At 33.6% G+C, this 23,718-nt stretch overlaps 2 protein-coding genes across 4 annotated transcripts; one reads left to right on the forward strand and one right to left on the reverse strand.

Annotated features, from left to right (window-relative positions):
* Nucleotides 1-1,071: 1,071 nt before the first annotated feature.
* LOC130805100 (uncharacterized) lies at nt 1,072-12,794 on the forward strand. 2 transcript variants are annotated; one of them, XM_057669728.1, is made up of 10 exons: nt 1,072-1,287; nt 2,286-2,558; nt 4,095-4,286; nt 4,891-4,983; nt 5,104-5,286; nt 5,442-5,544; nt 5,620-5,805; nt 7,593-9,715; nt 10,580-11,139; nt 12,237-12,794. In XM_057669728.1, exons 2-10 carry the CDS (start codon nt 2,328-2,330, stop codon nt 12,250-12,252), a joined length of 3,687 nt encoding a protein of 1,228 aa, XP_057525711.1. In that variant the 5' UTR covers nt 1,072-1,287; nt 2,286-2,327; the 3' UTR covers nt 12,253-12,794. The 2 variants fall into 2 exon arrangements, with proteins under 2 accessions (XP_057525711.1, XP_057525712.1); XM_057669729.1 differs by having other exon boundaries at nt 2,299-2,558.
* A 500-nt stretch (nt 12,795-13,294) lies between these two features.
* On the reverse strand, nt 13,295-21,907 carry LOC130805101 (uncharacterized). Of its 2 annotated transcripts, none has more exons than XM_057669732.1 (3): nt 21,694-21,907; nt 20,034-20,091; nt 13,295-16,215 (listed from the first exon to the last, which is right to left on the reverse strand). In XM_057669732.1, exon 3 carries the CDS (start codon nt 16,039-16,041, stop codon nt 13,765-13,767), a length of 2,277 nt encoding a protein of 758 aa, XP_057525715.1. In that variant the 5' UTR covers nt 16,042-16,215; nt 20,034-20,091; nt 21,694-21,907; the 3' UTR covers nt 13,295-13,764. The 2 variants fall into 2 exon arrangements, with proteins under 2 accessions (XP_057525715.1, XP_057525713.1); XM_057669730.1 differs by having other exon boundaries at nt 13,556-16,210; nt 21,694-21,885.
* Between the last annotated feature and the right edge of the window lie 1,811 nt (nt 21,908-23,718).

Here is a 23,718-nt window from a genome sequence, read left to right on the forward strand (position 1 = left end):
TATATATATATATATATATATATATATATATATATATATATATATAATACTCCCTCCGTTCTTTAATGTTTTTTCCTGTTTGGAATATTTTATCTTAAAGAGAGAGAAATTTTATTAATAGTTTTGAGATATATTTAAAAGATAAAATATATTCATGTGAGATCTCGTTAGATTGTCTTCACGTATATTTTTTTAATTATAAATTATTTATAATTTTTTATGATACGTTAAGAGATATTAAAACTCAAAATTTGCTTTGAAAACTGTGAAAAAAGTAAACGACAAAAAAAAAAAAAGAATGAAGGGAGTATGTGTTTAGTTGATTTTTTCAACATTAACATTTAATCCATACTTAATTTAATGTCTATTCAAATTGCAAATAAATGCATTGTTTAAGAAGTATTAATAATTACTACTCCATAAATCATAAATACATTTATAGAATTTTACTCCAACAAGAAACAAGATTAAATAGACTCAAATTCAATATCTGAAAAGAAAAATTCGTTCATCAATACTGTGGATGCCAAATTGCCAACTAACTTCCTTGATTGATTTTTTTTCAAAAATAGGATGAAACTTAAATACGATATTTCAATATGAATTCTTGAAAAATAATGTATTTCAACCACTACATAATAAACAATAACAAAAATAAATATTAACATAAAGCTCAATTGTTTTGAAAAAAAATTAAAAATCAAAAATATTTTTTATCATCAAAATATATAATGATGTACTTCATCCGTTTCAAATTAGTCACTACATTAGAAAAATGGTACTATTCATTCATCACATTTTATTTATGTTTAGTTTTTAATCTATAGATTAAAACACTGTCAAGTAAGATCTTGTGTGATTCGTCTCATTGCAAAATGATGAATTTCAATATTTTCTTATTCTTAATGCTTACTTACCATATCCTTAATACCTAATTATAATATCTTAAATGTTTATTTACGTTATTCTAGCTACTTATAATATTTTTAAAAATATATAATTCCTACTCATATTATTTTTAATGTCTACTTATATATAAAATATTTTAATATCAGTCTGCGTCAAAAAAAAATTACTTCGACCTTTTCCTTTAAAACCTCTTCCACTTTTCTGTTCTCTCTATTTCTCCTGCTTATATCGTTGCACTAATTTCGCAACAATTACAATCAATTTCTCAAGAATTTTATACTTTGTAGCACTTCTTCTTCAGCTTCAATCAAAGATCGTAGTTTTTGCACAACCTGGAGGATCATCCATCGCACAAAAATTCAATCTTTTCTTTAACAGGTCGTCAATTTCAACTTCAATTTCAATTTCTACTTACTGTTAATTCAAACATTTTCACCAATTTTGTTGAATGTTGAAATTTGAAAATTTGATTATTAGTGCATTTTGTTTGAAAATGTTTTTTATTTGAATATCTTGATTTTGTTCATCTTCTTGTTTTGTAAATTGCTGCTGTCTTAGTTTTAGGGATTTTGATCAGTTTCTGGCGAAAAATGTTGATTGTTTTGTCGTTTTTGATTGTAATGTAAGGATCATCGTGAAAATGGCCTGTTTTTTTGAACTTTGTTATTAGGTTTGTTTTTTCTTCTTCCGGTGCTGTAAATGTCGCGTTTTTATTTGTTAGTTTGATAGAAGTAATTTTTACTGCTAATTTGTAGAGTAATGTTTTCGTTAGTTGTTAATAAGGAATGAGTTCGTTGCTTAAGCAATGGTCAGTAACAATTTTAAGAAATTAGTTGCTTGTTTTACTTGAATAAGAAGTTTGCTAACAATGAACTGATTTAATGTTTTTATATAGAAGTGTTTTCTTGGTTAGGCAGTGTTAAGGGCGATTAGAAGAGTTTAGCTGTGTGATTTTGCCTGAATTAGAATTTTTTGTTCAATTATCACTAATAGAAGTTTTATATACTTCCTCAAAATTTTTAGTTGCATCCCTTTATATTGGGCCTTTTTCATTGCACATATTTGCTGCTAATATTATCTCTGGTTCTCTATTTGTAAGACTAAAAGTTATATAAATTTAATATCATAGAAATATATTTGGGACGACTCGAACATTTTATTTAACGTTTGGTTTTATACATTAGTTTAAAAAGAATGTCAAAGTAAACTTGTAAATTTTGCAAAAGTAAAAGAAATGACTTGTGTGAAAATTTACAGGAAGCATATCAATTTATGAATGACTGCTCTTAATGTTGGATACAATTTTTGAAAAATGGAATTTTATGTAACATGTGATAGTAGTTCTTTACTATTCCTTTTGGATTTGTCTTGTGTAGATAAGGAAGACAGGTAGAGTAATAGAGAATTGAAAATTAAGGATGGATAGTCATGAAAAATGGGTGCATCCAAATAGCTTCGAACCCAACGGTCTAGTGATAAAGGATTGCCTGTCCGTTACGAGATCACTTGACCCTGGAAGATGGGCTATAGCTGAAGAGAGAACAGCGGAACTTATTGCACAAATTCAGCCAAATTGGCCGTCTGAAAAGCGCAGAAATGATGTAGCATCCTATGTGCAGCGTCTCATAGCAAAATCTATGCCTTGCCAGGTTTGGACTTATTTTAAAATTTGATCAATATCACTACAAGAAACGCATCTATTTTATGATTGACAAGAATTATTGAAGATAACAAGATTTAGCTAATTTGATTCAGATTCTTGTATGATGCTTCTTGCTATAGCTTTGGTTGGTTATGTAAATATGTATTGTGTTTCTTTTTTTTTTTTTTTTTTTTTTTTGTGGCAGTTGAGGTTTTCTTTTTTTCGTTTATTCTGTGAGTTATGGTACAAAATTAATCTCAAGAGTACAAAAGAAATGCCTTGATAGCTGGTGCACTTGTATGCGTGCTATTTGTGAAGTATGGGTAGCCTGATATAGTGATACGTGTCATCAATGAACCAGTGCTGCTTGATTTGGTATTAAATTTTCTGTAAGAGTTCGTAGCTCACCCAAAAAATAGCATTAGATTTGCTTGTTTCAATTTGCATCATGTAAGAATATATGTGAATTAAGTGACATTAGGATGAACAAGTGGTGGAACGTCTAGTTTCATTTGTTTTCCTTGACGATGAGCTTCTTTTATCCTTGTTCTTTCTTCCCCTTCCCGATTTGCACCCGGGGAAGGGGGTGAGGATGGATGGAGCAGGGAGAGGGAAGAGTGAACTGAAATGGAGATGTTTATATATATATATATATATATATATATATATATATATATATATATATATATATATATATATATATATATATATATATATATAGGGGCAGGATCAGTTGAAAACAACTAAAGTGGTGAAAATTGAAAACCAAATTGAGACATACATATTGTCTCAAAAGATGTACATACTATCTTATAGGGTGTACATATTTTTATAAAGGAAAAAGTTCATGTATTTACAGAAATGCCATCCGACATCTTTTAAGCTGTGTATGTGTATACCTTTAGAAAATGTTAAATTATTTACAAAATTGCCACCAAATCATTTACACCATGTAAGTCTTTGTGTGCACTTGTTTTCAGTTTTCATCACTTTAATTGGAGAGTTTTACGATAGCTTTTGAATAAAGGAATATATAAAAGCTTTCAAGGCGAAAAAAACAATAGTTACTTGAAGAGTATTCATTATTCAACTGGTACTTGTATAGTTATACACTTGTACTTATGCCATTTGCTTTCCCTTGGATTTCCTAGGGGATGGTTTTTGTACCATGTGTTGCTCTTTTATTCTATGTGTTGCATTGGGATTTCATTTTGGATTCATTCTTGATGCTGTGATGACTCTTGGCTATGTAATACATTTAAAATTGCTGTTCTATTCTATTAGATGTAAAGATTATCCTTTTATTATGTTTTGGTCAGAGACAAGCTCTACCATCTCCTTTATGTACACTTGAACTAAAACTCTAAAATGAATGGTTGAAGTATCTTGTTAGGGATTCTCTTGAAAGAGAGCTATATGTATTCATAAAATTGGGTTTATAAAGCAAGCATCTGTTGGTTGCATCTGTTTGTTACATGGTTGCATGTGGAAGGAGAATCTAGACTTCTTTCCCTCTCATGTAGGTCTTGTGACTTGCCCACAGGTGTTTACTTTTGGCTCTGTGCCCCTTAAAACTTACCTACCTGATGGAGATATTGATCTTACTGCATTTAGTGATGAGCCCAATTTGAAAGATGATGATTGGGTTGAAAGTGTTCTAGATATGCTGAGAAGGGAAGAGAAGAATGAGCATGCTGAATACCAAGTGAAGGAGATCCAGTACATTCAAGCTGAGGTAGCTTTCTCACACTCTTATTTTTTTGCTTATCGTTCTGTTACTTTTAAGAAGAGCAGTTATATTGCTGGTGGCAAGGATTTTTGCGCCAAGTAGACAAACTCAAAATTTTATTTTTGCTTTTACTGGGATATGTCCACAGTTAATTGATTTTACCTAATTTGACCACTGTCCTTAGATATATTCACTTTTGCTTTCGAAGTTAGGGATGCCTGATTGAAATGAACAATGTTACTGCTCTTTGTTCAGAACCTATCTAAATCTTTGCTGATGTTGCTCATTGAAAGTTACAGGGTCCAAATCTGTATCATCGTTAGTAATTTTGGAATTACTAGATTGTATATTTGAATTCTGGATTTAGCTGAAAGTTTCTAGTCTGTGATCTTGTTTAATACTCTTAATAATAAACACACAAATATTAGATTGACCTAAGTTGATGAATGCACCAGCACAAGTTTGAATCGGATGAGATTTTGGCATTTTGTATGGCTCTATGCACTAGTTACTCTGTCATCTTTATGACTTTAAAGATCAAAATGCTAAAAGTATCTATTTGGATAAGGCTATCAATAAGTGTTTGATCTCACTATGGCGTATTTTGCAGGTTAAGATAATAAAGTGCCTTGTAGATAACATTGTGGTGGACATATCTTTCAACCAGCTTGGTGGTTTATGTACACTTTGTTTTCTTGATGAGGTGTGCTTCTATATCTTGGTTATATTGCTTTATGATGGTAATTTGTATGACCTCTTTTCTTTATCTGATATTACTTATTTAATTAAGTGACCCCAGGTAACCAACTTCTTGGCTTTTCAGGTTGACAATTTGATAAATCAAAACCATATATTTAAACGAAGCATCATATTAATCAAGGCCTGGTGCTATTATGAGAGCAGGATACTCGGGGCTCATCATGGGCTTATATCAACGTATGCTCTGGAAACCTTGGTTTTGTATATTTTCCATGTTTTCAACAATTCCTTTGTTGGGCCACTTGAGGTATGTTTTTGCCATTGTCTATGCTTTCCTTTTATCCTAGATGCTTAAATGGAGTTCTATCATTCATATAGCAATATTTTCCATATATATCACAGGACTATGGATTTTAATGGTTGATGTATACCTCAAGGAGGATAGTTTTTTTCCATGTGTAGGTGCTTTATCGCTTTGTGGAGTTCTTTAGCAAATTTGACTGGGCCAACTTTTGTGTCAGCCTCTGGGGTCCAATACCTATTTGTTCACTTCCCAGTATGGCAGGTAAATAGAATTGGTGTAAAATTCCAGTTTACTAATTGACTTTTTATTGATGTTCTGTCTATCAAAACTTTGTAGCTGATCCTCCTCGAAAAGATGGCGCAGAGTTACTGCTGAACGAAATGTTTCTTCATGCTTGTAGTACAGCATATTCTGTCTTCCCTAGAGGTCAAGAGAATCAAGAACAACGTTTCATCCCCAAACATCTTAATGTTGTTGACCCCTTGCGTATAAATAACAACCTTGGCCGTAGTGTGAACAAAGGTATTTGGCTGAAGTAGTTATTCTGCTTATAAATGATTCTTTTTTGTGTTGACTACTTGACTATCTGGTTACAACGCCTTACTAATTCTTAATAATATGAATTTTCACTTTTTACTTTTTTATTAAAAGAAAATCTTATCTTTTACGAATGACTCTGTTAATACGGAGCTGATGTCATAGTGATGCAAGGTTTGTTCAAAAGTTTAAGGCACCTTGTTGTTTTGGTCAATATGGTGGTTGTTTTGTGAATGATGAAGATTGACATCTATTGAGGGAATCAAATGCATGAACATCTTTGAGTTGAAGTTTATTTACGTTTGGACTAAAATACATTTTTGCACATGTAGTGCTTATCTGTGCCTATTGTTTTTTGCAAATTCCTAAGCTATACAATAAACATGAAGTTGGTAGGATCATAAGCTTGCAGAAATATTTGTTGTTTTGTTTTGTTATTTTGTTGGTACACAAATAGAGACATAATTACCAAATTTTAGCTCTGAATGAGTTTTTGTATCATGAAGTTTCTACTAAATCCTTTTAATCTTGGTGAATACTAGTTCTCTATGTAAAAGTAAAGGCATCTAGAGGGGCATTATTTTGGAAAACTATTGCAAGATTGGTTTGCTTGATAACTTGATTAATGGCTGTTTTAAAAAAATACAATATTTGGAAAGCTTAGAATCTTGCATTTAAATTTCTGCTTGGCCCTACTAAGTTACTTTTGAATCAAGTGAGTAGCAAGAAGATAATAAGTCATTCCCCTGTGAAACTGTGGACAAGTTTTTGTTTTGCTAATTTTACGACTAGTCTTATAAGTGAATGTTTAATGTAGGTTGACTTGGACAATGGTATTAATGGACCCTTTAAATTTGTGGTTTATGGTTTTTATGAAATCCAAGAAAGTGTCTGAAATCTGCATTGTATTGGTTAACACTTGAAAGTGCAGAGTGTTAGAAAGGAAATCAAAAAGAAAGAGAATGTGTCATGTATCCTACAAAACTGGAAAAGTTGGAGCTATGCTATGACTATCTCTTATATATGCCAACTTTGAACAAATCTTTTGCATTTTAGTAGTCATAATAGCAAAGATTTGAATTTTCATTAAGGTTGCACAACTACTCATGAGAAAGGAACAAGAATCAAGCATTAAGGCCTACAGTGATTAAGTGCAACAAAAAAGTTGCAAATTTAGGAGATTTGATTTGATGTGCTTGAGTTTAATTGGGGTCTTTTTCTATTCTTTTACATGCTAAAGCAAAAATGTATAAGAAGAAAGAAAAGTAAATGGAGTGTAATTTTTTCTAAGGAGATAAGCAAGGATTAGATTGGCAAAGCTCTTAGCCTCTTACGTTGTAGGTTTCTTTCTGGCTACAACAACTTAAAAAAATTCAAAAGAAATTGTTGTACAATCCATGAGTTTTTCCTTTTTATTTTCAGTATGGTTGGATAACATTTTAGTAAGGGAAGAAAGGTGAAGGGAGGGGAGGGGATGTGTTTTCCTTCTAAATCGTTTCAATGTTGGAGGATTTTGTTTCGCATAAAATGTAAAGAAGCTTTCCATCCAATTCCCGCCCCTTCATTTCCTCCCCTCTCCTTTTTGGTATCCAAATGAAGGAAAAGTCTTCCCTTTTCTCTCATCCAAACATAACATTATTTGTTTATATACTTACATGTTCTATTGAACTGTTCTTGAATCCTTTTGATCTTAATGCTTTATTGTTGTTTTTATTGTGGTAGGAAGATTCTCTATTGATCATTTTTACGCATTACTGTATGTATATGTTCAGGTAACTTTTTTAGAATCCGCAGTGCCTTCAGTTTTGGGGCCCAAAGGCTAGCCAGGATACTTGAATGCCAGGAAGAGGATATAGTGGGTGAAGTGAACCGGTTCTTTGTGAATACATTGAATAGACACGGGAAAAGTTTCCATATTGAAGCACCTATTGATACATTTCACTTGAGACAAGACTCCAGAGTTCAAGACAATCTTAGAAAACATAATGAGTATCCAACTGAACATTCTGCTAGTGAGTATCCTCAGATTGATGAATCCCATAGCTCTATTGATATTGCTGAGGCCCTTGATATGGATAAAAGTTTGCTGTCTCCTAGACAGAGGGATTATGAGGAAGAATCAAGAGCACAAGTGTCTTCTGGTCGGGATCAATGCTACAATTTGAGGAAAAATTCTTCAAAGAAGAAGCATAATGAAAAAGAGAGAATTTACAAGGCGAATATCTTGCAAAATAGAGAGTATGTCAGACCTCAGTTTGCTAGGACATCTTCTAGCCCTGAACTGACAAACATGTCTAGTGAAGCTGCATACCTGCGCAAGCATAATGCGGCTACAGAAAGAATTAAGGAAGTTCCCCGTTCAAGGTCTGAGCACAATAGAAAAACCACATGCTCTGTAGTGGAGGATTGTGTTGAGAATTGTATTAATGACGAAGTTCATAAAAGGGAAAGCTCGTCTCGCCTTAGCCATCAGACTTCTGATTCAAGCCATTCTCTTGGAAGCAAACCTGTTTCTAGTTCCACAAAACCAGTAGTTTTATCTGGCGATGAACTGACTCAGAGACATGAGGATGCGCAGGACTTTAAGAACTGGATGTTTTCTTCTGGGGTTCATAATTATGGTGGTCATGTACAGATGCCTGTGAGTCTGATTACTCATCCATTTGCTTCAATCTCACCTTCCGTCGCTGGATATGGACCTCAAAAATACGATGGCACCATTCCGTTGACTCTGTCAGCTGTTCGTTCTGATTGGGGTAATGCTATGCAATATTCTGATGGTCCTTCTGAGGCTCCTCCTTATCAGCAATTTGATCCAGCTGGAGTAGAACCTGAAGAATCAGTAGGATTAAAGGTTGGAGAAGGGACACTAGAAGTTGATCATCTAGATGAAGACCATGGTCTTTGGACTGATAGTAATGAAGGTTCTGTGAGAGAAATTGATGATGAAAGCGAGGATTTCTCTACTGCTAGTTCCAGATTATCACCTGCTTCTTCTTCTAATTCCTATAGGACAAAGGCGTCTTCAGAAACTTCTTGGGATAAAAAACCCTCCAAGATAAAGAACACAGCGAGATACCCTGTGAAAAAGAAGTCTAGTTCATCAAAGAATCCCACTACGGTAGATAAAAGTCCACGGTTAAATGATGGACAACCCACAGATCATACTTGTGTTGATAAATGTGCAAGCCCATCTGGAACTTCATCACAAGTGGGAGTACATCAGTTACCCGGATTTGGACGAGCTCATATGACTTATCCAAATTCAATGCTTCCACTTGCTCCGTTGTTGGTACATCCTGGATCGCGTCAGGGTGCAAATCATAATCATGCAGTACCAGTTGCATTTTATCCTGCTGGACCAGCTTTACCAGCTCTACCGTTCGTCATATACAATGTAAATGCTGAAACAGGAATCTCTGAAGCAACTGCCAGCCATGATGATACAGAGATGGAGAAGCCTAAGTTCCATATGAGTCACTCTAGCCATATCTCAGATTCAGCAAAGGGGCCAGAGCAGTCAAGGGATGGAAATCAATTTGGTTCAATGAAAAGTACGACATCCGGGTTGCATTCCGAAGAGTATGGAACGGACATTTTCAACAGTGACTTTGGTAGTCACTGGAAGAATCTTCAGTATGGGCGTCTCTGCCAAAACTCACAAATGCAGCATCTCTATCCTCCCCCAGTTTATGTACCACCATTACATTTGCAAGGGCATATTCCATCTGATGTTCTTCGATCACCATATCCTGGAAGTCCCAATGTCTTTACTCATCTAGTGCCTGTTTCAGCTCAGCTGCCAGGTTCCAGTAAGTCTGCTGGTGTATCAAGGCAGCATGATGGAGAATTTACCAAACACCGCAATGGAACTGGAACCTACTTTCCAAATCCAGTAAGATTTTTTCCTTAAATTAATATTTTCTTAAACCTCACCTGTTGAATAAAACACTGCCGCAATATTTAAAACCAGCCACAATATTTGTACATGAGATTTGCTTGCCATTTTAATGTAATATAGTAATATAGTAATAATTTCTGAACAGCGAGTCAGCAACTCTTAGATTCTTCCTGCAAAAAGAAAAAACACTATTTTAAATTAGACTTATAATCTAAGAAAAATTACCTAGAATAATCCAACATATTTATGATTTTTCTACAATAATTCCACCTATTGATTAACCATGAATAATTCCAACTTTAAGGGGTATTTTTCTAGAGTAAATATGGTGACCGAATGACTATAGCAAGTTTTATGTTTTTAAAAAAAAGATAAATTAAAATAAAATGTCGAAAAAAATGTAAAAATGTTCAAAAAAAATTTATGAATTTTTATTACTTAGAATTTTTTGGTAAATTTTCAAAATTTTTCTCTAATTTTAAATTAATTTTCAGTTTATTTTTTTGGTGAATTTTATACTATAGCAGGTCATCGGATTATCCAAGTTTACTCTAGGCAAATACCCCTAGAGTTGGGATTATTCATGGTTAATCAATAGGTGGGATTACTGTAGGAAAATCGTGAAAAGATTGAATTATTCTAGGTAATTTTTCCTATAATCTATAAGTGAGAGAATACCATCTGGACCTCTACAGATCTCGCCTGAAAGTAGGACTTTATATGGTTGTATTCTTTACTCACAGAAATTTTCCAGTTTGCATCACAATGAAAAAAAAAAGGAAAAACCGTTTACACTTATATAGTCGATCTATTTAAAATGTTTTACACTATCTGATTAAACTCTAAAAAATTTTCCAGAAGGTTCTCAGGGATCAACAATCTTCTACGTCTAGGCAGTATCAAGGGGATTATAAACATGACAGGAATGAGCAACACTGGGAAAGGGATGCAAATTGGAATTTCAGCTCAAAGCAACGATTTTCTGGGCGTGCTCAACCTCGATATCGTGCTGACAAGCCAAACTCAAAAGTTGACCGTTCAGTTGCTAGTGGTTCCCAAACTGAAAGGCGTCATGACAATTTCCGGAGAAAATCCTATCAGTTCTATCGTTTTCCTAAAGACCCATCCACTCTGAAACCTACATGGAATGTTCACTATGATGCTCATTATCCGGTGAATGAGACACATTCTAAATACCATAATGCGGTTTCTCAATCTGGCAATGCTCTTCCCCCGCTTGTTATGATTTATCCTTATCCTCAGACCGTTGCTTATGGTACTCGGATAGAACCAGTGCAGTTTGGTTCTGTTGGACCTCAGCATTTTGTTGGAGCAGATGAGATACAAGAGTTCAGCGGATATCACGGCGAGACAGGGCCTCCTTCGCCAGATTATGCTTCTCCCCCTAGATTCCCACGGTAAACTGCTTACTGTGACTGCCAGAGTAATAATAAATGTTGATGATTCCAACATTGATTTGGATAGATCTGATTCTTTTAGACTGTTTACGTCGCTCTCTTTTCTTATGTTTGATGGGTCTCTTTGATGGTATCATGTTTCTTTGAGACTTCAGCATGCTTCTGTCTTTAAAACATGATTGCTAAAACAGAATCGGGGTGCGAGGACCAACCTGAAAAATTGACGTGTATTCAATCACCCGACCCAAAGCCTTAAATAGTATGAAAATTTATGACTTGAAGTGTTAAATTGACCTGGCGTATCAAAATATTATAAACTAATATTTGTAATTGATAGTGCACCCGAAAATGAATCCACTGCAATAAATTACTACAAACCTGAATAATATATCGAAATTCAGAATCTGTTTTATTTTGTGTTAATAAAGCATCAAAACTTAATTGCTCCTTCTTTGTGTTTGAAAGTCATTGACGCCCCGTTTGGTTAATAGTATTGAATTCTGGTGACGGGAATGAGTTTTAGTGTTAACTTTTGATGAAATAGCTGTCCTTCCCACAAATCTTATCCTCAAACATGTTTTTTTTTCTTTACAATTTCCTTTTACCACCTAATATCACACATTTTCACTTGGTAATAGATGGGTATGATTTTTGTATTTTTTAACATGTATTTTAGCTAGAACTACTTGAGTAGGACAAGCATAAGTTCAAACCTTGTCAAGTAATGTTTCTAGCTAAAGTACATTATATTCTCATCATCATTCTCAACACTAAGTATCAATAACCAAATGGGTCGTGAAAGCAATTATTGTGCATGAAATTAATACTGTTTGGCACCACATTATGAAGGATGATAACACTTGAACCCAACGACTCAAAGCTGAGTTTAACATTTACTTTACCAGAATTATTTTTGCTTCGAATGACTTCATTCGAGCTAGTTTGATATATTGCTGAATTTTAGTTTCGGATTGAAGAGGTTTTTCTATTATAATGAAGATTTTTTTTAGAAAAGCTTGTGTTGACATGTTGGGTGATTCGGCTTTTTGTTTCCCTGAACCATATCCGGCTTTGTTGACTTCTTATTGATCTTGTAGGGATACCGGAGTTTGAACTTTTGCTGTCCTGCATATCGAGTCAAAACGTGGGTTTTTTGTGCTTGGGCATCTCTTATGCCATTATAAAGCACGGTTTGAAGAATACCGCCACAACCTTTTGCTCCGGACATACTATGGAGATCTTGGGTCTTAGCCAGCAGCTGCAGCACTTATAGATTCGACCTGAGGGCAATTTTCACTCAGCTTTGCACCTTGGCATATCAATGAAACAAAACTGTATTCACTCTATAATCAACATCGAGAGAGGGATTGATCGCAATTCAACGATGTTAATTTTTAGTGTTTCCTCCATGAAGTAGAGACGAACCTGAAACTTCAGAAAAAGCTGCTGCCATCCTAGCATATAACAATGCTAAATTCAAGGGGCACATTATAAAAGACCAGGGCTGTTGTCCCTTTCGAACGGTCCTTTTCTATCGTAATATAGTACTTGTAATCTGTATTAGATTGTATGTGAATTGTGAATTTCAGTTGAATGTAATGAGATTTTTCAATCTGAAATCAAAATATTTCGAATATTATTCATTGTTTACCAAATATTTAGCATTTTAGCTAGTTTACAATAAATCGCAATGGGCTGTTAATTTTCTGCCCTCATTAACTGCAACTTCAGATGTCGTTTGAAATGATAAACATCGACAAAAAATTTAATTATTGGTAATAAATGATAGCAATGAAAATGACTTTTTATTGTTAATGTTTCAAAATTTTGTTATGTTATTCACATGGTAATGAACCTCATCTTTGAATATGGATTTTTGTTCGCAATTTTTCAAAATATATACCTAATATCACGGAAGATATAACCAAGTTTATGAAAATAAATAATCAATGTAAAACAAGTATGAATAGACTTTGTTAAGTACTTTATTAATTAACTAAATTATAACCTAAAGTGAATATTTACAATCTTAAAGTCATCAATTAGAAAATAAACTAATTAATGCCTCATTTTAGGATGAGACAGTCTCATACAAGTCGAGCTGCAATATTTAAAAATAAGCAAATTAATAATAGTAAAACAAAAACAAAATGTTGAAGGACAAAAGTTGAATAATTATCCATGGATTTACAACAAAATATGATACAATGTGACTTCCAATAATACAAGCATATTTTGAAGCAATTCTACAACATCCTTAACTCTGTAGATAAAGCTTCCAATTTCCATGTATAAATTCTACATTAACCAACTAAATAATCACCCCCCCCCCCCCTCTCTCTCTCTCTCTCTAAATAACCACTACACTAAAAAAAAAAAAAAAAAAATTAAAAAAAAAATTAAAAAAAAAAAAAAAACTATGAAGCAACTTAAGGTTTTGCTCATGAGGCCAAAACCAAAAGTTTCCTCTGTGTATCCTATACCCCTTAACACCCCCCCCCAAAAACAATTAAAAGGATAAATAAAAATAATCCAAAAGAGTTCAGCTGTTCACTGTGTGGGTCAAAATATCAGCTAAAACATACAACTGCACTGTTTTCCGGTACACGACCTAATCGGACATAGCTAGTCAGCAGCCAAAACTGATCCTGTTAAGGGATCCTCGATTCCTGGAGTCGTCTGAAGGAGTTCGGATGGAGTTGCTGCTGGGTCGAGTTCTACATAAACCTTGATGGCATTTGGACCTTCTTCGCCTGTGAGCACATGGCTCGGAACCTGGTGGGAAAACCGGAACATCTGCTCCTTAAATATATGTTTTATCTGATTCGGGTCGGACTGCTTATGGAAAACAGTGCGGAAACCAGTTGATTTCAAAAGAGGGATGACATGCACACCTTGCGTTTCGGTGTAGTCATTCAGCACTTCAACCATGTCGTATGCTTGGACAACGTCTTTTGGAGTATGTCTGTTCCAATCCGGAGACCAGTTTTTGTATACAGCCCAAATCTCGCCTTTTTGTGGGTATATCTGGATAACTCCGCGGTTTCCTTTCACCCACTTAATTTTATGTGAGAACGAATTAAGAGAAGTATTCAGTTCTCTTTTCCCGACCCAGAAATCCCCGCAGCTTTTGTTAAACCCGTGACCTATCCAATTCGAAGAGCCAAACTCAAGGCTGCTTTTCGAGTTCAGCCAACTAAGCCGCACCTTGAAAGGGTCAGTAGAAATGACCTCATGGATCATGGCATAGAAACGGGGCATTCCATCATGATTATCGTAAGCAGCCCACACCTGATTATTCGCGAAACAGCTTTCTGATCGATCCAAATCAAAAACATGAAAATCAGGGTCTGGTACGGTCATTGACATCATCTCAGCTGCCTTTTGCTTAACACCAGAACGAGATTTTGTATTAACCAAATCCCGCCTCGCAGCATCATTCGTAAGTTTTGAGTTCTGCTTCTCTTTCTCATCGACAGCAATTCCAGCCTCTCGGGCTAACTCCCATTCCTTTAGTTTCTTGCGGATCTCTATACGTGCTTTCTCGGTCAGCATCTTTCTAATTTCAGCCGCCGACAAATCTTTGCGAACATTATTCACCTTTGGAATGAATGCAGTAAAAGCATTTGATCTTCCTGCTTGTGGGTTCCAAATGCTCTGACCGGGTGAACTTCCCATGCCAATTCCGGAGTTTCGTACCCCAGATTGACTTGAAATGCCATTCTTGATCTGTTCATCTATTTTTCTCAGTTTCTTTAAGAACCCATCTTCAGTTGACAATCCAGGATCATGATTCCTTTTCCGTTTACCAGCAGCTACGGCAGCCTCATGCGCACTTTTACCTTTCTCGTGCGCCTTCCATTGCTCATTTACGGATTTAGCAGCAAAGAAGGAATTGTCGAGAACTGGGCCTCTATAAATTGTTCCGGACAGAGGGGTCCAACGAGCACTCGCAGTACCAAATGAACTATTGGGCACAAACGTCTGAGGTCCTGCGCTTGAAGCTGGTTTTTTTTGTTTCGAAGGGCGAACTGGAGTAAAATTTGAAGGTGCAGATACTTCAACAGCTGGAAAGCCCAATTGACAATCAGGACATTTTAGAATCTTATTTAGGTAAACTCGCAAAAACTCATATAGCATCTTGCACCTAGTGCAAATGGTCCAGAACGTCTCGCCTTTCTTGAAGAATGATTGAATGGATGCAGACGTTCTTTTATTGCCGCTTTTAGGCGGCTTTTTGATTGAAGATTTCGGACCAGGCTGTTTATGATAACCATTAGCCCCAAGAGGGACTTCCGAATTCGCACTTTTATTAGGAACGTTCTGTTGAGAAGAATTTCTAGAACCAAAAAAAAACCCCTCGGTAGGAACCTTTCGCTCTGTTTTGGATCCGCCATATGATGGCACTGAAAACCCAGCATTGGTTGCAAACTTCGGCTGATACGCACCACCAGCCGACCCTGTCGAAGCACCAGTCTGTGAAGGAGCTTTCGGCACAGAGGTTTTCACACTACGCCGGCTGTCGTAAGCATCTCGATTAGCTTTATCACGCAAGAAATTATAAGCTTCAGACACAAGTTGGAAAGCACCCTCCGCACCAACGGACTTATTTTTATCTGGGTGCAGCTGAAGTGCCAATTTATTGAAATGCTTTTTGAGGGTCTTGTCATCAGCAAGTGGAGTAACGCCAAGTACGCCATACATATCCATCTCGCCATTTATCTTCGTATCAGCCGATAAAAATACATCAAAGGTGGTTATCATCTGTGTGATTCCCTCAAGCCCATTATATAAGGATTGAGCCTTCAGAGCGAACTTCTTTGCACCAGCATAATCTTTCTCGGTAAACTTTCTGATAGCGATATCTTTTACCCTCATGGCTTCGTCTTTATTACACTCCATCTTCCGAAATTGTGTTGCTCTTTCCTTACTGATGACTCTCCTTAATGGATTATTGAATCAAATGGGGCTCCACAGAACAATTCGGGAACCCCTTCCAAAATACCCACACTAAATTGAGATGTTAAATGGCAGATTTGAATGGCAGCTTTTAGCTTCCATCAACCAAAACCTGCGCTATTGAACGGAAAAGTAGAAACAACATCAAAAATGAGGGCAGTATATAGCAAAAAGGTAGCATGAAATATTCACAGAATATACGAGAATCCTGCAGTTCCATGCTTGCATTCAGATAACACGAGACAAAACTTTTCTTCAACGGGAACATGCCTACGTAAAGCTTAGTTGCGTAGCATGGTATTAGACAATCATTCAAGCTTTGCACCCCCTGACCCCAAAACTCAATAAAGGTACTTAAGCAGAAGGTTCATGGAGTCAAATTCGAGTGATATCAGAAATGCCAACATCACCTTGCCCGGTAATCGGACATGGTACTTCCTCATTATTTTTAACCCCCAACATCGGGAAAGGGCACAAAAAATAAAGTGAAGAAAGAAAAAGAGTGATATAAAGCATGTGATAAGCCAAAGAATAGAGTGAAGCTATGGCCCATAAAATGGTGTTGCAAGCAATTCGGATGTTCCATTCAAGTGAAGTTCAAAAAAGTAGATTTTATGCATAGTTTATATTAGCTTTCGGAGGACAGAATAAATGATTCCAAAAAGCAAGCCCAAACATATTGTCATAGGATACTAAATATTTTGCATATAGGGAAATCTAGAGAAAAATTAATTTATACCAATAAATCATGCATATTACATGTCTAGACCATAAATTTAGAGCAGTGAAAACATGAAATCATCTAAAAGACAACAAAAACTTCAAATTCTTGTTATAATAATTACTGATTAGCATATTTCGACAAGATATATAAAATACATAACACAAAACAACACATCAAGATAGCACAAATTCTTATATGAGATGGTCTCACCATGAGACATGCCTCATACATGGGTTAAATAGCCCAATAGAAACTTTTAGCTTATGAGCTTCTTGTTTGAATTATGTCTACTTTCACCTTAAGACGGTCTCATACAAGACGGGCTGTCAAGATAAATATACAGGCCAGTGGCTGCTCATTAGGGGAGCGGGATGGATTGATCAGGGCCAAAAGAAGAAACCTTAACTTTCAAAGCTTTTGGCACTCAATCGCTTTCACTATGAACATATGATTTCCATTTTAGTAAAATATTCTTGTAGTGTTGGGAAGAGACATGGAGCATATGCAAGCCGTAACCATCAAAATTTATTTACATAAATCTAAGTACACTTGCATCTGTTGGTTTCGTTTCATCATTATAAGTGAGCTACAGATCTTTATTTTATCCTCCCTTTAATCATTAAATACCTTATGAGATGAGAATTGAGATCTTTCCTTTTATCCTCCTTTTGTTATTATATGGTGTTTATGAGATGAGATGAGATATCGACCCTAAATTTCTCCAAAAACAAATCACTTCAAGGAACTCTAGAATCAGATAAGCAATTAGGAACATTCAATGCGCCGCCAAAGAAAAGAAAATGGCAATATTTTCCACATGAACAAGTTGAAGAAGACCCCTGATTCCAAAATACTTGCCAAATGGCTTAACTATCGTCTTTGGAAACATACTATCATCACTAAAACCCAACACAATGTGTCAGGAAAATTCACTGATAAAAAAATATACAAGTTCAAATTTTGACTACCCGGAAGTCGGTAACTTGTCTCCGACGTGAGTATAAAAAATTAATTTTGTGGAGATGTTTCAACAAAGGTGATAACTCAAGCATCTTGTCAAACCATTGAAGAAAATATTTAGTATGTCATGTGCTCTTATGTATTTATATCTATAGTTTACAATGTGGGCACAGTTTGCAAATACTCTGAAAAGCATAATCATGCAAGTAGATTGCAGATACTCTGAAAAGCATCTTTAAAACAAGCTAGTATCATAAGTAGTAATTGTTTCATATTTAGTAAGCCAAGATACATATGCACGTGCATAAATAACAGATGCAATTTCACTAAAAAAATGCAAACAGAAGGTATGAGGCTCATTCATTTTATGTTTTACTCCAAGTACATCTGTCGGATCCTCAACACTCTGAAAAGAATGGGATTCTTCAACACTTCATTTTAGACCAAAACTATGGAGAAGTTTCATGTAATGGGCTAATGGCCAGTTGGACAATAAGGCACCTACCCATATTGTTGACACCCTTTGACCCACAACCAAGTCCTAATAACATAAATAAAAGTTTGTATATGCAGATGGACAAACACAAGAGCGTGCACATGGATAGGAACAATCGGACGATTATGAACAAGTTTACTTTAAAAGATAATTGCAAACAGACTATCAATATGACTCAAATGAGAAAACTAGAGCCTAAAGGCTTTGAAATGAAACAAGATCAAAACTTGTGTTTCTCTTAAATGAATAAAAACACATTAACACTTATTGTTGCCAACAATGAAGTCTAAAAAAGTAAAATTACAGTCTCGCTGAGAGAGAACTGTGTTAATCTTAACATGATTAAAAAGAAACTTCAGAGTACTTCACAACAACGGTACTTATAGCGCATGATTTGCAACACAGTGTATGGCACGAAGAAAACTAAAGGGTACATTTGACATATTAAAATGGAGTATACAATTTAAACAACTAAACTTCGATAGTCGAGAGGTGGAAGCACCGCTAGGGGTGAAGGGATCGTACTAAGTAAAACTAAATGCACTTTCTGAGACTTGCATTTGTTTATCGTAACCCTTTACCCGTAATGCTGATTCAAGAGTAAGAACAGCGGCACCCGTTACAGCACACTCAGAGTTCAACTAAGCTTATTTATACATACGATTTATTGGAGTTGTACACATATGCAAACTCTAGGAGAAGTGTATCGGTAGTCTCTAAAAATTGAAAGAAATTAAAAGACTTGTACGATACAATGGAACGGTGGTGAAACAGCGATTCCCCTTTCCATTTCAACTAAATTTCATTTCGCTTGTGTATGCACATTTTAATTACATTATTATATATTACAATTAATTACATTAGCAGAAAAAATATCATGGGTTGCTACCATTCAACTCCTCGGTAGTGTAATATTTCATTCGTGGCAAGGGAATTCAAGGAGAAATGATAATCTACACCTTCGGTACCATGGACTTGTTTGTTCAGTCACCCAAACCACTTATATGGTAAACGCATAACTATTGAGGTCCAAATCTAACACTTGTACCACATAGCCACGTGAAAAATTGATGGACAAATGGGGAAGGAAAATCCATAATAGAAAGCAAAATAAGATGAACGACAAGGGGGAAAGCACGTACTTCCATCACGTGAAAAGAATTTCCTAATTTATATTTCATATCAAAATTGTTTTTATTCTAGGTTACCATTACTATTTGCTACACTACAAGATTGTATTTCCTTTGTTATAATGGTTGTGATTGCTGTCAAACTTCGAATTTATCATAACTAGCAGATAGGTTAGGATTATAACTTATAAGTGGGACAAGATATTAAAAGGAGAATCTGAGAGGAAGAAATGTATTTGCACAAATATATTGCACGAGAACATGAATTATGCATATCCATTGAACATGCATAAAAACAATGACCTACAAGCAAGCAATAAAAGTGCAATCAAATTCAAAACCATTCTATGAAGCTATCATGACCTAGTTAACCCATAGTTCAGCGAGTGCTCTCTCTAAACCAGCGGCATACGGCGCTTCATAGTTCATACACCAACGGTAATATAAAACAGCAAATCAAAGCTAAAAAGTACAATCAATTTGCATCCATTTATTAAGTATATTATAACACATTTGTAACTTGATTCGTGCAAGTCAATATACCAACAACACCTATCTGTTTAGGCAACACAATCATATAAGTTGCAAGCAAAACACACTGAGACTGGTCCATTAAATCTTGTACCTTTATTTGCTTTCAATCCCTTCCTCTTTTCAGCTAGAACAAAGCAAATATCTAAAACCTGGATAAATTAAAACATAATTAGACATAAACACCATCAAATCAAAACCTGAAACCAAATTCTCTAAGAGTCAATAATACTAGTAACGATATCAAGCAAGCTAATCAAGCAAATAAAGACTAAATACAAGGAACATATTTCTGCGAAGTGATGCCCATCAAGCACCATTTTCATCACTTACTTTTCCTTTTATTTACCCTACTCCAATTGGCTTGTAGGCTTAGTTGGTGGATTCAAACAACACAAAACATACTAAAATGTCAAATAAGTAAGCAGGATAATAGATGAATGTGTGCGTAAGACAGAATTTTCCAGTAAGGAAACAAACAATACACTTTATTGTTTAACCGAATCTTTATGGACAAATATAAAGGAATAAAGCATTCATTAACAAAAAGAATTTTATCTATACTCGTATTTTGACAGATATCAAAAGATATAAGATCACGTAATTAATTCAGTAAGGGGACAAAATAACGTGACTGATCCCGACAAGAAGCAAATTTGTCGGATTCGAACTAGATACTGCCTATCTAGATAAGGTAACTGAATCGCTGAACTTCAAACTCTAGACACAAATAAATTTCTTTCTAATGCTACATAAAATCCTTTTAAGACCGTTTTTTCTGCAGCCCTTGAGTATAAAACTAGAAAAACAAACATCCCTTGTTCCAGAATGTCTGGACAACTAGTTCTGGAACAATTTTGTCTATACTTAATTTAAAAGATAATCAAAGATATAAAAACTCATATAATCTGATCTGAAAGAAAATAGCTCGAACAATCCCGAAAAAGAAAAAAATGTATTAGATTCGATTTAAATCCACCCATCTCAATCCTTAGGTAATTAAATCAGTGAACTCCAAACCCTAGACACAAAATAAATTCCTAAATTAGTTGCCCTTGTTGTGTATAAAGGCAGAAACAATAAACATCCGTTGTTTCAAAAGACAAAGATATCCAAGCATCCCTAAAAACTATTTGAAAACAACTGAATCCAGGATTTTCAAACAGGATCAAGCAATCCTTTAATCTTTTTAAACCCATTTTATTTATAAGACATTAATAACAGAATTCAATTTTTACAAGAACTGGTAAAAAGGGCATTAAAACAAAATCTAAAAAAAGAACACCCAGAAAAAATTGTTCAGATAGAAATGACAGAATTCAAGCCCTAGAATTTTAAAAGCTGGTAGAAAGGGACGAACCAATTTGAACAAACAGCCCCAAAAAAATTAAGAATAAATTCACAAAATGAACAAAAACAGCCGGGAGCACATCATCAACAACAAAAAAACCCAATCCAATAAAAATGATAAAATGTAGATCCTATCATTAATGAGTACAAAAAATGGAGGGAAAATATAAAATTTTATACATCTCGAATCCACCAAAAATAATTACAAAACCCCATTCAAAAAATTCACCATTTTATTCATTTCTTCAACTTCAATGTGAAATGAACAATCAAAAATTCATACCAACAAATTCAAACTGAAAATCTTTGCAAATTTCCAGACACAAAGACAACAATTCAGACAAAAAAATAAAAGGAAAGAAAGTACTTGAGTACAAAATATAGCAGAGAAACAAGATTTATACCACAAACAGCAAAGTCACTGTAGAGGAGTATATTCAAATGTGACCGCCATGAAGTTTAAGAGTTTTTCTTTGGTACAGAAGTATAAGAAAATGACAACCAATCTAAGAAAAACCCTTAAAAAAATTCAAGAGCAAAAATAAAAAGTTCACAAAATTTTTATTGGGAGGAAAAAAAGTCTGATCTTTCTTCAACCCAAGATGAATAACAATGGGGAAAGTTGATGTGGGTATTAATATTTTTTTAATGTTTAGTATTATATTTATATATTATTATTATGTTGGGAAATTTGAAAAGAAAACACTTTTTAAAACCACTTTTTTGTAAAGAAACACCTTTTATAATTTTTTTTGTAAAAAAACACCTTTTAACAGACTTTTTTTAAAAAAAAAACACCTTAAATCAGTTTCCGGTGACTTTTGTCAACTTTCCGGCGTTGACTATGCCAGTCAACGCCAGAAAGTTGACCAAAGTCACCGGAAACTGATTTAAGGTGTTTTTTTTTAAAAAAAGTCTCTTAAAAGGTGTTTTTTTACAAAAAAAATTATAAAAGGTGTTTCTTTACAAAAAAGGGTTTTAAAAGGTGTTTCTTTGCAAATTTCCCTAATTATTATTATTATTAATTTTTTTTAAATTTTTTTTTAAATTTTTTTTTATATAATAATAAAAATAAATTTATTTTAAAAAAATAATATTAATAATAAAAATAAAAATAAAAATAAAAACAAAAATTTTAAAAAAAGTTAAAAAAATTTAAAAAAATTAATAATAATAATAATAATAATAATAAATATTATTATTCTTATTTTTTTTTAAAAAAATATTTTTTTAATTTAATTTTTATTTTTAATTTTATTATTATTATTATTATTTTTAATTATTATTATTGTTATTTCATATTTTTTTATACTTTTTATTTTTTTTATTATTATTAAATTTTTTAAATTTTTTTTAACTTTTTTTTAAATTTTTGTTTTTATTTTTATTTTTATTTTTATTACTAATATTATTTTTTTAAAAAAAATTTATTTTTATTATTATATAAAAAAAAATAAAAAAAAATTTTAAAAAAATTAATAATAATAATAATAAGGGAAATTTGCAAAGAAACACCTTTTAAAACCCTTTTTTGTAAAGAAACACCTTTTATAATTTTTTTTGTAAAAAAACACCTTTTAAAAGACTTTTTTTTAAAAAAAAACACCTTAAATCAGTTTCGGGTGACTTTTGTCAACTTTCCGGCGTTGACTGGCATAGTCAACGCCGGAAAGTTGACAAAAGTCACCGGAAACTGATTTAAGGTGTGTTTTTTTAAAAAAAGTCTCTTAAAAGGTGTTTTTTTTACAAAAAAAAATTATAAAAGGTGTTTCATTGCAAAAAAGGGGTTTTAAAAGGTGTTTTTTTGCAAATTTCCCTATTATGTTATATATTTATGAAATAAAACATTAACCTAGATGGAGAGTTAAAATGTAACCATGGTTCACTATTATCTAAGGGAAAAGTAACTATGGTTAGTTTTTGACTTCGATACGGTTAAATGTGAGAATAAAAACTAATCATAGTTAATTTTGAGTTGTTAGCTTTATATAAGTTTAATATCTTTTGAACTTACACAGTGTGAACAAAATAAAAGATCAGTATTTTTGCAAAATAAATGATTTTCTACCTTAAAAGTTAATTATGTTTAATCAACATCTTTAGTTTTTAACGAAAGTAATTATCTTTGTTATATTTATGACTTGCAATTTTTCAATTACGTCTTATTAATCCTTAAAGTTTGTTTTACGTCATACCAAAGTTTAATAGTGTATCCTCCAAAATATATAGTTTCACATGGTGCCTATATACTTTAGAATTTTTAGTAACATTTTATTTTAAAAAAAATTATTTATTTGAGAATACTTACTATATTTTTAAGAGATTTTTCCATCATACAAGGAAATTAAACATTAAACCAAATGTAAACATTTATATTTAATTATGATTCTCTATTTTCAAATACAAAACAAACTATTGTTAATTCTTGA

This window comes from Amaranthus tricolor, chromosome 2 (assembly GCF_026212465.1).
Source record: "Amaranthus tricolor cultivar Red isolate AtriRed21 chromosome 2, ASM2621246v1, whole genome shotgun sequence".
Classification (NCBI taxonomy): Eukaryota; Viridiplantae; Streptophyta; class Magnoliopsida; order Caryophyllales; family Amaranthaceae; genus Amaranthus; species Amaranthus tricolor.